This window comes from Myotis nattereri (genome assembly GCF_964212035.1).
Source record: "Myotis nattereri genome assembly, chromosome: 1".
Classification (NCBI taxonomy): Eukaryota; Metazoa; Chordata; class Mammalia; order Chiroptera; family Vespertilionidae; genus Myotis; species Myotis nattereri.
Genome location: NC_138075.1, coordinates 110,967,325 through 110,981,617, shown reverse-complemented (window position 1 = coordinate 110,981,617; position 14,293 = coordinate 110,967,325). Strand labels below are relative to the sequence as shown.

The 14,293-nt window shown below is 49.7% G+C and overlaps 1 protein-coding gene across 1 annotated transcript in view; it reads left to right on the top strand.

The window, feature by feature from the left end:
* PML (PML nuclear body scaffold) overlaps window positions 1–14,293 on the top strand; it is a 47,065-nt gene that overhangs the window by 22,438 nt on the left and 10,334 nt on the right. Inside the window, 6 exon segments of the mRNA XM_081101588.1 lie at window positions 1,596–2,176; window positions 3,655–3,725; window positions 9,502–9,639; window positions 9,995–10,247; window positions 11,501–11,605; window positions 11,608–11,621. Of these exon segments, the coding sequence (XP_080957714.1) occupies window positions 1,596–2,176; window positions 3,655–3,725; window positions 9,502–9,639; window positions 9,995–10,247; window positions 11,501–11,605; window positions 11,608–11,621 (1,162 nt within the window).

The following is a 14,293-nucleotide window of genomic DNA, read 5'->3' as shown; positions in this document are numbered from 1 at the left end:
AAAGCAGGGGTGGGGAACGTCTGGTCGGTGGACTGTATGAGGCCCTCAAAATCATTTGGTCTGGCCCTGCCAAGGCATTAGGGGTGAGTTTAATGCTTGACCACCTGTAGCAGGCTAATTTTTAGGCTGATAATTTTGTATGGCCCAAGAATGATGTTATAAATATCCAAATGGCTCTTGGCAGAAAAAAGGTTCCCCACCCCTGTTCTAGAGGCTGCCTGCATTCCTTGATTCATGACCCACCCCCTTACATCTTCAAAGCCAGCAGGATAGTCTCACTTTGACCTCTGCTTCTATGATCACTACTCCCTTCTTTCACTCTCTTGCTTCTTCCCTTTCCTTTATCAGGCCTCTGTTATCACATTGGGACCATCCTGATAATCCAGGATGATCTCCCCATCTTATGATTCTAAATGTAATCACATTTGCAAAGCCCTTTAGCCATGTAAACTACCATATTCACAGGTTCTGGGAATTGGTACACGGATGGGGGCCATTATTCTGCCTACCACAGTTTGCATCTTATCACTTACTAATTGTGTGACCTTGGACAAGTTGTTTTTTTTACCTCTTGTTCAGCTTCCACATCCTTAAAATGGGCATAATAGTTTCTGCCCCATAGGATTTTGGGAGGATTAAATGAGTTAATATTTTATCATTTATGATTGTGTCTGACATGTGGTAAATGCTATATAATTATCTGCTAGCTGAAATCTATTAAAAAATAAAAATATACACATTTTTTGATCTAGCAATACTTTTTTTGGTCATCTCCATCCTAATGAAGGCTACATAAAGTATTGTCCATATTAGCCAAAAAGAAAAAGAAAGAGGAAAAGAAAAAAATGCATAAACAGGAAGTCATTGTTATGTCTGTTAACAGGAGAATGACTGAATCAGTTGTAGTCTATCTGGAATATAATGAGCTATTAAAGAAAATACATTAGCTCTATACTTAAAAAACCCAGAACTATATCCTGAATGAAAGTTATATTAGAGGAGGAAGTTATGCATGATCTCATTTTTTAGAGCACAAGTATCAACCCCCCAAAATTGCTGTATTTATTTGAGCCAACTTTTAAACCTCTGAATGTCTAATTTTCTTCATCTGTAAAATGAGGATAAACAATCATTCTCCCCTAACTGGCTAGATCTAGCAAGGATGAAGTGGGATGAAATGTATCAAGTCCTTAGCATCCTGCAAGCAGCTGCACAGTCTGGATATTTGTGTAAAGTGGTTTGTTTGAATGGAGAGAGGCGTGAAAGGATGTACCCAGGATGGTTACCTGGTTACCTCAGACGTGGGGAAAGGAAATTCAGAAGTGGTGGGAAGAGATGATTGATGTTTTAAAAATGTCTTTGCATTGTTTCATGGATGGAGACTACTAGCCAGTTACTTTAGTAACTTCCATATTCTAATGTTTTATTGGTAGTTTGGATACTACCACCATACCAACAAACACTGAATTGGGGAAAGCACAAACCTGGAAACATACCATGATTCAAAATTTGTCATATTTTTAAGAGGAATGAATAAAAAAAAGGGGGGGTGGAGCAGGAGAGCCCTAAATCAGGCCTGCCTTTTATGTCCGCAGCATCTACTGCCGAGGCTGCTCCAAGCCGCTGTGCTGCTCTTGTGCGCTCCTGGACAGCGGTCACAGTGACCTCAAGTGCGACATCACCGCAGAGATCCAACAGCGGCAGGAGGAGCTGGACACCATGACGCAGGCATTGCAGGAGCAGGACAGCGCCTTCGGCATGGCGCAGGCGCAGATGCGGTCAGCTGTTAGCCAGCTGGGAAGCGTGCGCGCCAACCTGGAGGAGCTTATCCGCGCACGTGTACGCCAGCTAGTAGCCCATGTGCTGGCGCAGGAAAACGAGCTGCTGGAGGCAGTGAACGCGCGGTATCAGAGTGAGTACAAGAAGATCGCGGGCCAGTTGGGCCAACTGGACGCTGTGCTGCAGCGCATCCGCACGGGCAGCGTGCTGGTGCAGAGGATGAAGCGCTATGCCTCGGACCAGGAGGTGCTGGACATGCATGGCTTCCTGCGAGAGGCGCTCCGCCGCCTGCGCCAAGAGGAGCCCCAGAGACTGCACGCCGCTGTGCGCACTGATGGCTTCGAAGAATTCAAGGAGCGCCTGCAGGACCTCGTCTCTTGCATCACCAAGGGGACAGGTAAGCTGGCCTGTTTACCATTTAGGGCTTGTGCCTTGCTGCTCCCTGAGGAAGGCGGGGCAGGAAAGATCATTTCCTGTGACAGGAAGGGAAACGGGCTTTTTTATTTCTCTTGGGTTTGACCACATCGTCGGTTCCAGGACACAGGATAAGGTGGAAAGGAGCCCCTGACCTGGGGCTGCAGCCGCTCAGAGGGGTCATGTTTTACTAATGTACAAGACCCTGTGAATTAGCTGTGATCTTGTGACCCTTGGGGAAGTTAAACTACAATGCTGAGAACTAGACCCAATATCATTTTAGCCCCAGAGGGACCGACCACTCCAGGAGATTCTCTTAAGCCGCCTGTATTCAGCAACAGAGAAGTCAATTGGGATATGAGGTCACGCAGATGTGGACTGGGAAACCCCCTGGGGTGACTGGGTGCTTACCCCAAAGAACGCTATGGCTCAGTGGAGATTATTTGCCACCAGAATGGCCTGCCATCTGGACCAGCTGCCACTTTGTGGGCACTGCCTGGTATTGGGTACTTGGGAGGTGGAAAAGAGCAGACCAGTTCCTCACCTCAAGTTGTCCAGTCCAACTGGGAGACAGAATGGGGGCATATCACATAGCTGGAGAAAGAGACAGAGCTTGGCTCTGCAGTCCAAATTCAGGCCTTATAGCAGCTCCAAAGAGCTGGATACGGCAGGGGACTTTCAAGAAGCTTTCAAGGGGTGGGATGTGCGAGAGGACCTCCAGGGTGAGGAGGCTTTAATGGCTTTTTGAGCAAATCTCTGGGGTGGAATCTGAGCTCTGGACAGCTGGTATGAAAAGGGGGAAGGCAGCTAAGAATCTGAAGGCCCCAAGGCAGGTGTCAGTGAGAAAGGGCTCACTCCTTCCTGCCATTGGAGCTGATGGATATGGGCTCATAAAAGTAAAGTCTAGAGTGGGCACGGACTTGTGCCTTCTCCGTCAATGCAGTGAATGTTACCCCGTATACAGGAAATGACCCCACAGACGTTTAGACAGCTTGCCTTGGGGGTTGTAACTGGGCAGTGACAAAGAAAGGAGTTACATATTTTAATCCAAAGCATGAGAGATTTAGATTAGATTTAATAAAACCCAGGCTTCAGGTCAGAAGAGTGTCATGGAGAAGACAGCAGGCAGTCGCACCTTTAGCATCGTTCACATATTGCTTTGGTGTTGGCCTAGAGATGGAGAGAGGTGTACTTGTTTGGGGCTAAGGGCAAGTGCTCACTGATGCTAATGCCACCCCTTTCTCCCTTCTGGCGGGGTTCATGCCCACTGCAGTCAGGGAGCTTTTCTTCCAACTCTTAGCCCCTCCATGGAGTGCTCCAGTGTTGTGAGAGGCCCTGGAGAATGGGTACCCAAGAAAAGCAATAGGCACATTCCCCCCTTCCCTCTTTTACTCTCCCAGGCCAGGAGCCCTCTCACCAGGAGTGTCCCTAGCCTGCTATGACCTTCTCTGTATTCTGCAGATGCAGCTCTACCCAGGAGAGCCAGCCCAGAGGCAACCAGCACTCCCAGGGAGCCTTCTGACGTTGATCTGGTGAGATGGGTTTGAGGTCTGGCAGGGAGGCGGTACAGTCCAGAAGGTCAGGCAGGTTGAGAGTTCCCCTATGTCAGAAAGGAAACTGAGTTTTGTCCCTGTATCTGCAGGTGATAGAGTAAGGAGGATACCTGGAAAATGAACAGCAAGTGGCTGGGCTGGAGTTTTCAGTAGGAGAGAGGATTGCTGGCTTTCTCTGGGTTCCTAAATGTCACAGTAGTTCTTGATGGGACATGAGCTCTTGATGGGTTCAGGAGCAGTTAAGCCTTAGGAGTGGACAGAAAACAAAGGAGGTGATCACTGATGGGCACTCCTGATGACCTCTCCCTTCCCTGCACCCCATCCTGGATATTTGAGTCTTTTCAGCAGGTGGACCTTTCCCTCTTCTTCCCCCAAACATGGTTCTTGGAAAGAAATGGAGAATGAGGCCATCCAGCAGCCTGGGGTCGATTGGTATGATTTCAGGGTCAGCATATATCCAAGAACCATAGTTTCTCAAGAGTTGGAAGCTAACGATCCCTCCTCTAATGTTTGCGTTCCCTTTGCAGTGCCCCTGACCTGTCACCGTTCAGCTTTCATGCACACACCCTTAAGGACAGGAAGCTCACTCATTTTTGAAGGCTGTCACTCCCATCTCTGGACTGCTCTGACTTAGAGTGTTTCCCTGGGTAAAAATGCAATGGCGCCCCTCTGACTTGCCCTCTTGGGTGCTTGCATGCGTGACACTCTCCACCAGGATCAGTTTCCTCGGTCCCTTCCCGAACCAGGTATCTGGTCTCCTCCCCATCCTGCTTATCCAGGTTTGCATGTGCCTGCCTGTCCAGAACTGATCAGACATCCATGAAAAGCAGGTCTTCTGGTGTGGGTGGTCAGGGTGGCAAGCCTGCCTGGATTTGCTTTACTATAGCATGGCCCATAGGAGAGGGAGAATGGTGAACGCTAAGGCAATCGGGAAAGGCTTCCTGGAGGAGGCAGGACTTTTAGATATGAGTATTTTACAGCTAAGAGAGAGCATAGAGTCTAAACCCCCCTTTTACAGAAGATGAAGCTAATATCCAGAGAGAGGGTGTGGCTTAACCAGTGGCCTGGGGCAGGACTAGAAGCCAACTCCTGCCTTGGGTATCACATCCCTATATACTGTACATAGCTCCAAAAGTGATCAAAGGAAAGAAAAAAAAAGACATTTTAATTGTTGGATAGGAAATATAATCATATGGTCAGAAATAAAAACAGAGAGAGAAATGTCTCACTCCCATCTTTTCCTCCCATCTGTCAGTTCTTATGCTCACATACCTATCTTTTTTTAACATTACATTTCCTTCCAGAATTTCTTTATGTAATTATAAGTAAAAACAATTATAGATATTTGCTTTTTCCATTCTCTTTTTGCACACAGGTAGCATAGTACCATGTATACATAGCATTGTGCCCAGGCTTTTTCACCCCATCAAATATTCCTTCCTGGTGCCTTTTTGCACTTGCATGGTGGACCACTGACTATAGCATGCTTTATTCAGCCAGTTCTCTGTTGATGTATATTTAGGTTGTTTTGTATTACATACAGTGCTAGGATAATGTCCCCAAAGAAAGCATATGAATAATAGTGGAAAGTGCCCTGGGCCCACAGATCTCAGCTGTCTTCCAGGTGCCAGTTGCTAGTTGCTAAACAGCAAGAAAGCCCATACTGTCCATGTAAGGTCTAGACATTTTGCCGTGTCTTTATCTTGAGGTGACTTCTCACTACCCACTACTAAGTAGTTTGAACTTGGAGCATGAGAAGAATGCTCTTTTTTGCAGAGCCTCTTGTGGTCTTTAAGTAATAGGCTAGAGGAGTGGGTACGTAGGCAGGTGGAGCTGGGGGAAAGGAAGGGAGTAATAACACTGTGAGTGCAAAAGACAAGTGAGGCAGCTCCAATGAGGCAGGCAGGTCTGGTTTGTTCCAGGAGAGTCAGGTCCATCATCCAGGAGGAAGGCAGCTCCTAGATCCACGTCCCTGTCTGGGCCTCTGGTGCCAACACTCATCCCTCCTGAAACTGTTGGTTAACTTTTATTCAACGGTATGCCTAGGCAGAGATGACAAAACATGCCCACAGGTTCAACTAGGACTTCTGGGGGAGTGGGGTAGCTCGGGCATCCCCTCTTTTGTTTCTCATAGACTTTTTTTGCAATGATGTTACAACACTTTAATGAAAAAAATAAAAAATTTTAAAGCTATGAAACAATTATAAATCAGTCATCATGATATTTTTTTTCTTACTGAGCCTCATGTGTCCCCTGCTTCGTTAATATTGGGGGTGGGTGTCAGGGAGGGTAGAATGGAGGCAAAGGGGAACAAACCCTGCCTTTGAGGAGTTCACGGCCCATAGGGAAAGGTCTTTTACTGGCCAGCAGCCTGTAGAGCCAGACGTGAAAGGTAAAGCAGGATCTTTTCAATTTAAAAAAGAAAGTTTTTTAATGGTGACAAAATACACGTAACATAAAATTTACCTATACGTGGATTGGTGGATTATATGGTAGTTTTATTTTTAATTTGTTGAGGAACTGCCCTGCAATTTTCCATAGTGGCTGTACCATTCATTCTACATTTCTACCAAAAATTGGGGTTCCAATTTTTCCACTTTCTCACCCATACTTATTTTTAATGTCCCCATTGATATTTTAGAGAAAGAGGGAGGGAGAGGGAAAGGGAGAGAGAAAACATCTATGGGAGAGAGAAACATCGATCAGTTGCCTCCTGCATGCACCCCACAACCCAAGCATGTGCCCAGGGATGGAGCCTGCAACCCAGGCAAGTTCCCTGACTGGGAATTGAACCAGCCTTCTTTCAGTGCATAGGACGATGCTCAACCAACGGAGTCACACTGGCCAGGGCTACTTTTTTTGTTTTTAAATATATAATAGATGGTTTAAACTTTTTGGCCCCCACCCATTGTAAAAAATATATTTTTACATCTAGCCTACACTCTGTAGAGTAGACATACACACATACCTTTAGTTAAAACAGAAGTTTTGCAAAACAAATGACACTTATACATGGGATTACTATATTTCCTGTTCTATGTAATATAAAAAATGCGGGTCATGACCCACTCGATTGCTTTCATGATCTACTAATGGGTCACAGTAAATATAGTTTGAAAAACACTGGCGTAGAGCACTCACTATAGACTGTGCACTTCCCTGGAGTCAGAGATTGTCCATTCTCTGCCCTTCCCCCACACAGGCTTCATTCTCTGACCCCAAGACAACTCTCCTCCCTTTTTGTAAATATGTTGTGCAAAAGAAACCCAGGATTGCCGTAACCGGTTTGGCTCAGTGGATAGAGCGTCGGCCTGCGGACTGAAAGGTCCCAGGTTCGATTCCGGTCAAGGGCATGTACCTTGGTTGCGGGTACATCCCCAGTGGGAGGTGTGCAGGAGGCGGCTGATTGATGTTTCTCTCTCATTGATGTTTCTGGCTCTCTATCTCTCTCCCTTCCTCTCTGTAAAAAGGAGGAAAAAAAAAGAAACCCAGGAATGGGGGAAGAAAGAGGGAAGTCAATCATTATAGCAGACAGCGGAGGAGCCCACAGCCCACATCAGAGCATTGATGATACCAAAAAGAGCCCTGCCTGTCTCCGGTCCGGTACCCGGCACGTGGCGCCCTTGTACTGGGCCTTCCCTGTCTACCCCAGCCTGGGTTTGGCCAGATCATCGCTGGTGTCCTCTGAGAGTAGGCCTGGCCACATCTTTCCCCACACAAGAGGGGCAAAGCTTGTCCCAACTAGGAAAGTATCCCAGGCCTTGTAATCTCACAGTCGGTCACCTGGCTTTTCCAATGCAGCTCTACTTGATGAAGGGTCCTTCTGCTGCGATGGAATGCCTTGCTTTCACCCTGTGGACAGACTGCGTGCTCCTGACTGATGATCATCACATAGAATTAGAAGCACCAATGGTCAGGAGTGTGGGCCTCTCCTTTCAAAGGAGCACTTCCCACATCACTCACTCATTTTTACAAGCCGTTCAGCTTCACACAGTACGGAAGGGTGGCAGGAGGGTGTAAAGGACACAGAGACTGAAGAAAAGCAAGTTGCGCGGCGCTGGAAGGGAACTCCCATTTCACAGCACTGTTCCGACCCTAGTCCAGGCCCCTATTAGGTCTGTGACCGTAGGAAATAATTTCCTCTCTCGTGCTTCAGTTTCCTTCTCTGTAGATTTGTGATAATCATAGGGTGGTACTTACCTCTTGTTTTAAAACTATATTTTTATTGTGGTAAAATTCACGTAAGGAAACTATTTTATTTTTTTAATCTTTATTATTGAAAATATTACATATGCCCCGTTTTTTCCCCCATTGGCCCCCTAGAAAACTATTTTAACCATTTTAAAGTATAAAATTCAGTTACATTTAGTACAGTCAATCTTTTTTTGTTAATCCTCACCTGAGGATATTTTTCTATTGATTTTTAGAGAGAGTGGAAGAGAGTGAGGGAGGGAGAGAGAGAGAAAAAAACAACAACACATCAACATGAGAGAGACACATCAATTGGTTGCCTCCTCGACCAGGGTCGGGGATTGACCTGCAACCCAGGTACATGCCTCCGACTGGGAATTGAACCCCCAACCCTTTGGTACGTGGCCTGATGCTCTAACCACGGAGCCACCAGCCAGGGCTACACTCACAATCTTGTACAACCATCCCAACTATCTAGTTCCAGAATATTTCCATTGCCTAAAAAGGAAACCCGGAAGGATGAAGCAGTCACTCCCCATTGTGCCCACCCCCACCCCCTGGCAACAACCATGTTGCTTTCTACATGTATACATTTAACTATTCTGGATATTTCACATAAATGGAAATATACAATATATATCCTTCTGTGGCTGGCTTCTTTTCACTCAGCATAATGTGTTCAAGGTTCATTCATGTGTGTGTATCAGAATGTTATTCCTTTTTATGGCTGAATAACACTCCACTGTATGGGTGCACCACATTTTATTGGCAGACATTTTGGGCTATTGTGAATAGTGTTTCTGTGAACATTCATATGCAAGTTTTTGTTGAAACATCTGTTTCCTGTTCCTTTGGATACATACGTAGGAGTAAATTTGTTGAATCATGAAAATTCTGTCAGACTTTCTGAGGAGCTGCCTCTACTTCATTAGGGATGGGTACATGAAGCACCTGCACTGAGCCTGGCACAGAGCGGTAATAAAAACACTGTCATCACCATCAGGTACTGAGTGCCAGGTGCTCTTTCTAGCATTTTACTTAGTAATGTACTTCATCCACACTGCCTGGGGGGTAGAGAGCATGATTATTCCCATTTACAGAGAGGGCCTGAGGCCCCAGGAGTTTTAAGTGATTTGTCCAAGATGCGTTAGTGGCTATTCTGACACAGGCAGAGTTAAAGCCCCTCGGGCAGAGTGAAGGCCACAGGGAGGCCAGTTTCAGCTCAGTAGAAGGGTGTCCTTCCTATTACAACTTGGCTGCTGTAGAGGAACTGGTTCCTGCAGCAGTGAGCATTTTGTCCCTGGAGCTGCGTAGGCTAGATGTCGAGCAAGCCTGGAGGAGTTGTTGGGCAGTGATTCCTGGATGCCAGCACCTCAGGGTCATGCGGTGCAGACATGGAGGGTGTGGGGAAGACTCCTGGTCCCTAAGGCTTCTAGGCTTTGGACTGAACAGCCTGTACCTATGGCTGGGTGAGGCCTTGGGAATCGGGCTGACCCTAGGCCTAGGTTCCCAGCCCTTATCCTGCTGCATAGTCATTTCTGATTCTCCTTTTCTGACTTTGCAGCCAGCAGGGGCACAGATAGCTCAGGTGCAGGCCCTGGGGCTGGCTGAGGCTCAACCTGTGGCTGTGGTACAGTCGGTGCCTGGGACACACCCTGTGCCAATGTACGCCTACTCCATCAAAGACCCCTCCTGTAGAGAGGTAAGTTTTCTGCAGTCCTGCCTCCCCTCCTGAGAGCCCAGATCCCAGCAAGAAGTAAGACGTGGAGTTGAGTGAGAACCCAGACCTTAGACAGCACCTGCTCTATGCCCTTCCTTTCCCTCCGCTGCCCTGTCAGGAAGTTCCCTCTACACTAAGCATATGAGCCACTCCCAGGGCAGGCAGAGGCCGGTGGTTAGTAGGCAGGGCCAGTGTGCATGGCAACCTGGGAGGACTTTCTGTGTGGAGAGGCAGAGGGGAAGGCCACAGGCCCCAGCCACCCAGGTCTAGGTCTCTGCCCACCACCTTAGGGCCCCTGGAGGCTCCTGACCCGGCACTGTGACTTCCCACTGCACAGGAGGTCTCCAACACAGCCACGCCACAGAAGAGGAGGAAGTCCTGCCAGACCGAGTGCCGCAGGAAGGTTATCAAGATGGAGTCCGAGGAAGAGAAGGAGGCCAGGTTGTCCCTGAGCTCCCCCGAGCAGCCCAGGCCCAGCACCTCCAAGGCAGTCTCACCACTGGCCGTGGAGGGGTCCCAGAGCCCTGAGAGCCACACCGCAGGAAATGAGGAACTCACCAACCATGAGACTGGCGACTGTGGGGAGGCAGGTAGGGAGGTCAGGGACAGCAGAGGCTGAGGCCTGCATGCTGTTTTCCAGGGGCTGGGTGGGGCCCCTCTTCTGCATCCTGACCCACCCAGGGAGCCCAAAGCCAACAGCATTCCCTGTGTCCTGCCCTCAGCTGCTACCAGACGGGGCAAGGAGAGCCCACAGTTTGCCTGGGGGGTGAGAGTGCATGTGGTTTACTTCACCATGTGCTTCGCTGGGATTCCAGTGTGGGGAGCACCAGGAGCTGAAGTTCACAGTTCGGTAGCTCCTTCCCCCAACACACTCGTGCAGAACCTAGCACCGTGCCTCTGCACAGCCTGAGTCTCCCCATGAAATGTTTGTTTGGTGGGTGTCTAGCACATTCCCAGAGAGGACTTGAGTAAAGGCCATGGACCCATCTGGTCCCAAATTTTTCTGCAAAGGCTACCGCCTGAGGGCCCTCATTTGTCCTAAATATCTTTCAGGGACACTGCCAAATAGGAAGTCCTTTGGCAAGACTAGAGGTCAACCCTTAGAATTCTGGAATGTTCAAGACAGTCCAGCCTTGTTCTCATTCTAGGTCCCAGCCCGGGCCCTGACCCTGCCCACACACCCAGCTCTAACTGATATTCCTTGCTCACAAATGCTATTGGTAAATCAAAAGGTTTTAACTAGATATAGGCTATTTTTTTTAATATATTTTATTGATTTTTTACAGAGAGGAAGGGAGAGAGATAGAGAGTTAGAAACATCGATGAGAGAGAAACATTGATCAGCCGCCTCCTGCACATCCCCCACTGGGGAAGTGCCTGCAACCCAGGTACATGCCCTTGACCGGAATCGAACCTGGGACCTTTCAGTCCGCAGGCCGACGCTCTATCCGCTGAGCCAAACCGGCTTTGGCTATAGGCTATTTTTTAACTGAACATTCTCACAGGTATGAGAATTGGAATACACCAATGAGCTTCTTTAGGATTACAAAAGGTTCTAACCCAGGTGGTGCTTGTCAGGCCTCCACAGAGAGCAAATGCTGCTCTCAGGGTCAGCAGCTGAATCAGGTATTCACAGACAGGGCCCAGCAGGCAGTCGTGGAAGCCACTGTGAATAAACAGATCCCATAGGCACACACGGCGAATGTTGGCATCCCCTCTTGCAGGCCACACATCACCCACCCAGTCCACTGGCCAGCGAAGGTCCCCACGGGAGAACGGGTGGGGTGGGTAGGAGCGGGCGTTCCCAGCAGGGCCTGACGCTGCCTCCTCTGCCTTGTTTCAGAGGAGCGCGTTGTGGTGATCAGCAGCTCCGAGGACTCAGATGCTGAAAACTCGGTGAGTGGCCCAGAAGTTTGGCTCAGGATTCCTGCCTCCCCGCTTTCCAGGGGACACAACCACAGCAGGTGACTCTCAGACCTGAGCTGTCCTGAGGATAATCTTCAAAGGCCTGTGGGCCTGGACCACTCCAGCCCTCCCTCCAGATGAGGGGCCTTCAGTAACCATATATTCTCTTCTTAACTGCTGATAGAGTGCTTCCTTCCAGAGCTGTCTCTTTTCTGGACTAGGCATTGCGTTTGTTGGGAGCTTCCTTACGTATTTCTGTCCCCTCCTCAACAAGGAGGGTGGGCACAACTGAGGGCCAATTTGAGGGGTTGTAAGGGCACAGGGCAGCACCACGTAGGGCTCACACAAGCAAATTTCACTCCAGGTAAGAAAGAACTTCTTTAAAGCCATCCAGTAATGGGACAGTGGCTTATGGGTTGTGACCCTTCTGTCCCTGAGGTTTGTTAATGGGCAGTCCCCTGTCTAGGGGAAAAGAGGATCTGAACAGAGTGGAAGGTTGGACTGGGTGGCCCCTGAGTCCCTTCCAGCCCTCAATCTGAGGTTCTGTATTGGAAAGTGCTTGGAGCCCATGGAGACCGCTGCGACATACTCCCGGCCAACCCGCCCCCTGCTGAGAGCACTAAGAGCATCCCACACCTGCCGGGCCTCCCGTCTGCCCCGAGGTGCATGCCGCTTCCTGGCTTGGCCTCCCCACAATCCCACCGCGCAAGTCATCCCCGATGCCACATCTCCCAGCCAGCCTGCCGGGCACCAGGAGCATGCTGCCATCCACCGTGGGATCAGCCACCTGTCTCGCAGGATACAAAGAGCCATCCGCCTTCGTCACATCCACTTGCCACTCAAACCGTATTGTGCCCCCCGATGGACTTGTCCTTCCCCGATGGTCCAAGCCACTACCCTTGCCAATACAGAGCCTCCCAACCATCCTGCCAACCTCCAGGAGTGTCTTGCTTGCCTCCAAAAGCCAGCCATCAACCAACCCCGACTGGTGCAACGGGCAGGGCGGTCTCTTGGCCACTCCCTCCGGGGGTCCCCCCATTTAGCTCAGTGGCTCAACAGCTTCTTTGCTCTTCCTCCCTCTGTTGCTCCCCAGATTGATGCCTCTTTCAGAGGAGGCAGGGCAGGAGGCCAATCACCCCAGACTCTTGGGGCAGGAATCTCTCCCCAAGATTCTGACAGGACCCCTGTAGAGAATCCCCAAATCCAGGAAGTCCCTCCAAATGCAGCCCCATCACTCCTCTCCTGAGAGAGGCCCCCCACCAGCCCAGGTCCCCCTCAGACAAGCCTCTGAGAGCCCCAGTTGCCTCCCTCTACAACTGCTGGCCACCAATCTCTTATAACCTTGTGGCCAATACCCACGCCCTGCTCTGCCCCCTCCTCCATCCCTCTGCCCAGCCTAGCCCACACACCTAAAGGCCCTACAAGCAGTAGGCATTCATACGTCTTGGTCAAAGAGTGAACCGAGGAAGGAATGGTTGCATAGACTCTGGGCAAGGAGACTTTAGTCCTTGTTAGTTGAGAGGGCATGACAGATTCAGGCCACCACTCCTCACATGTCTGGGCTTCTGCTCAAGAAAAGAAAGCTTCTTGCGGCCTTTGTACCTCCCACTGTCCCTTCCCCCTACCCCAGGCCTTTCCACTGGGCTTCTGTCAGTATCTAAGACCATGAGGGCAGGGACTGTGTCAATCCTAGGACCTGGCAGATGTGGCTGCTCAATAAATGTTTGTTGAAAGATCACCCTTGCAAACCCTTCCTCCGTGACCAACAGATTCCCTACTGGACTTAGCTTTTGTCACTTCCCTGCCCTGAAACGTGGTTTCCTTGGGGTTACTCTGTCCCTCTTTCCGCCACATCAGAGGTAGGAGGTGGGGTCAAGGCCCTGTGTCTCCTGGGCTGTTTCCGTCCCACCATCTGATCAGACTGCCTGTGCCTTTGAGGTTCCAGGTCTTAAGGTGAACCCCACTTCCCTAGCTTCTATCCGATGTCTTCCCGCTTTCCCCACATACGGAAGACTCTGGCACCTGCCTTCTAAGGTTCCTCTCCCTTCCCCTTGGGGGACTACAGCATCCTCTACCCCAGCCTCTCTGCTCCTTGACCTCTCAGGGGTCTTCACTGCAAGGCCACCCCTGGAACCTCACCATCACTGAACTGTCCATCTCTAAACTGGCCCACTAAAGATTGACCATAGCCTCTGTCCCTTGAGCTTCCCATCGGTAACTTCCAGTACCTCCACTCCCTCCCATCCAGCTCCTCCTGGCCTCCAGTTAGGCCTGCCTTTCACAAACAGCCCTGGTGAGATTCAGTAGGTTGCCTCTGCACTGCTACCCAGAGCCAAATTCTGTTGGAGAAAATCAACGGGAAGAAAACCACAAAGAATAGTCAGTTGAAGGCACTCTCCAACCCTCCACCTCAGCTCACTGAACCTCCACAGCCTGAGATCTGGGCCCTCATCCCCAACATCACTCTCGGCAGGTGACCACACCCTCTGCCCTAGGAAGACAACAGGAACCTTCAGATGGCAAGGGAGCCGTTGACATCTTGCTCTCCAGTATCCAACCACAGATTGACCTGATCCCATCACATTCCTCCCCCTGTCCCATTAGGGTGGAGGGACATCCACCTGTCTGGGACTCCTCTGTCCTGGCCCCAGCACCCCTGCCTCCTTGGGAGCCTACCCCATCTGCCGGTCCTCATCTCCATCTTCAAATACTTCCACTTCCTTAAGAGCCA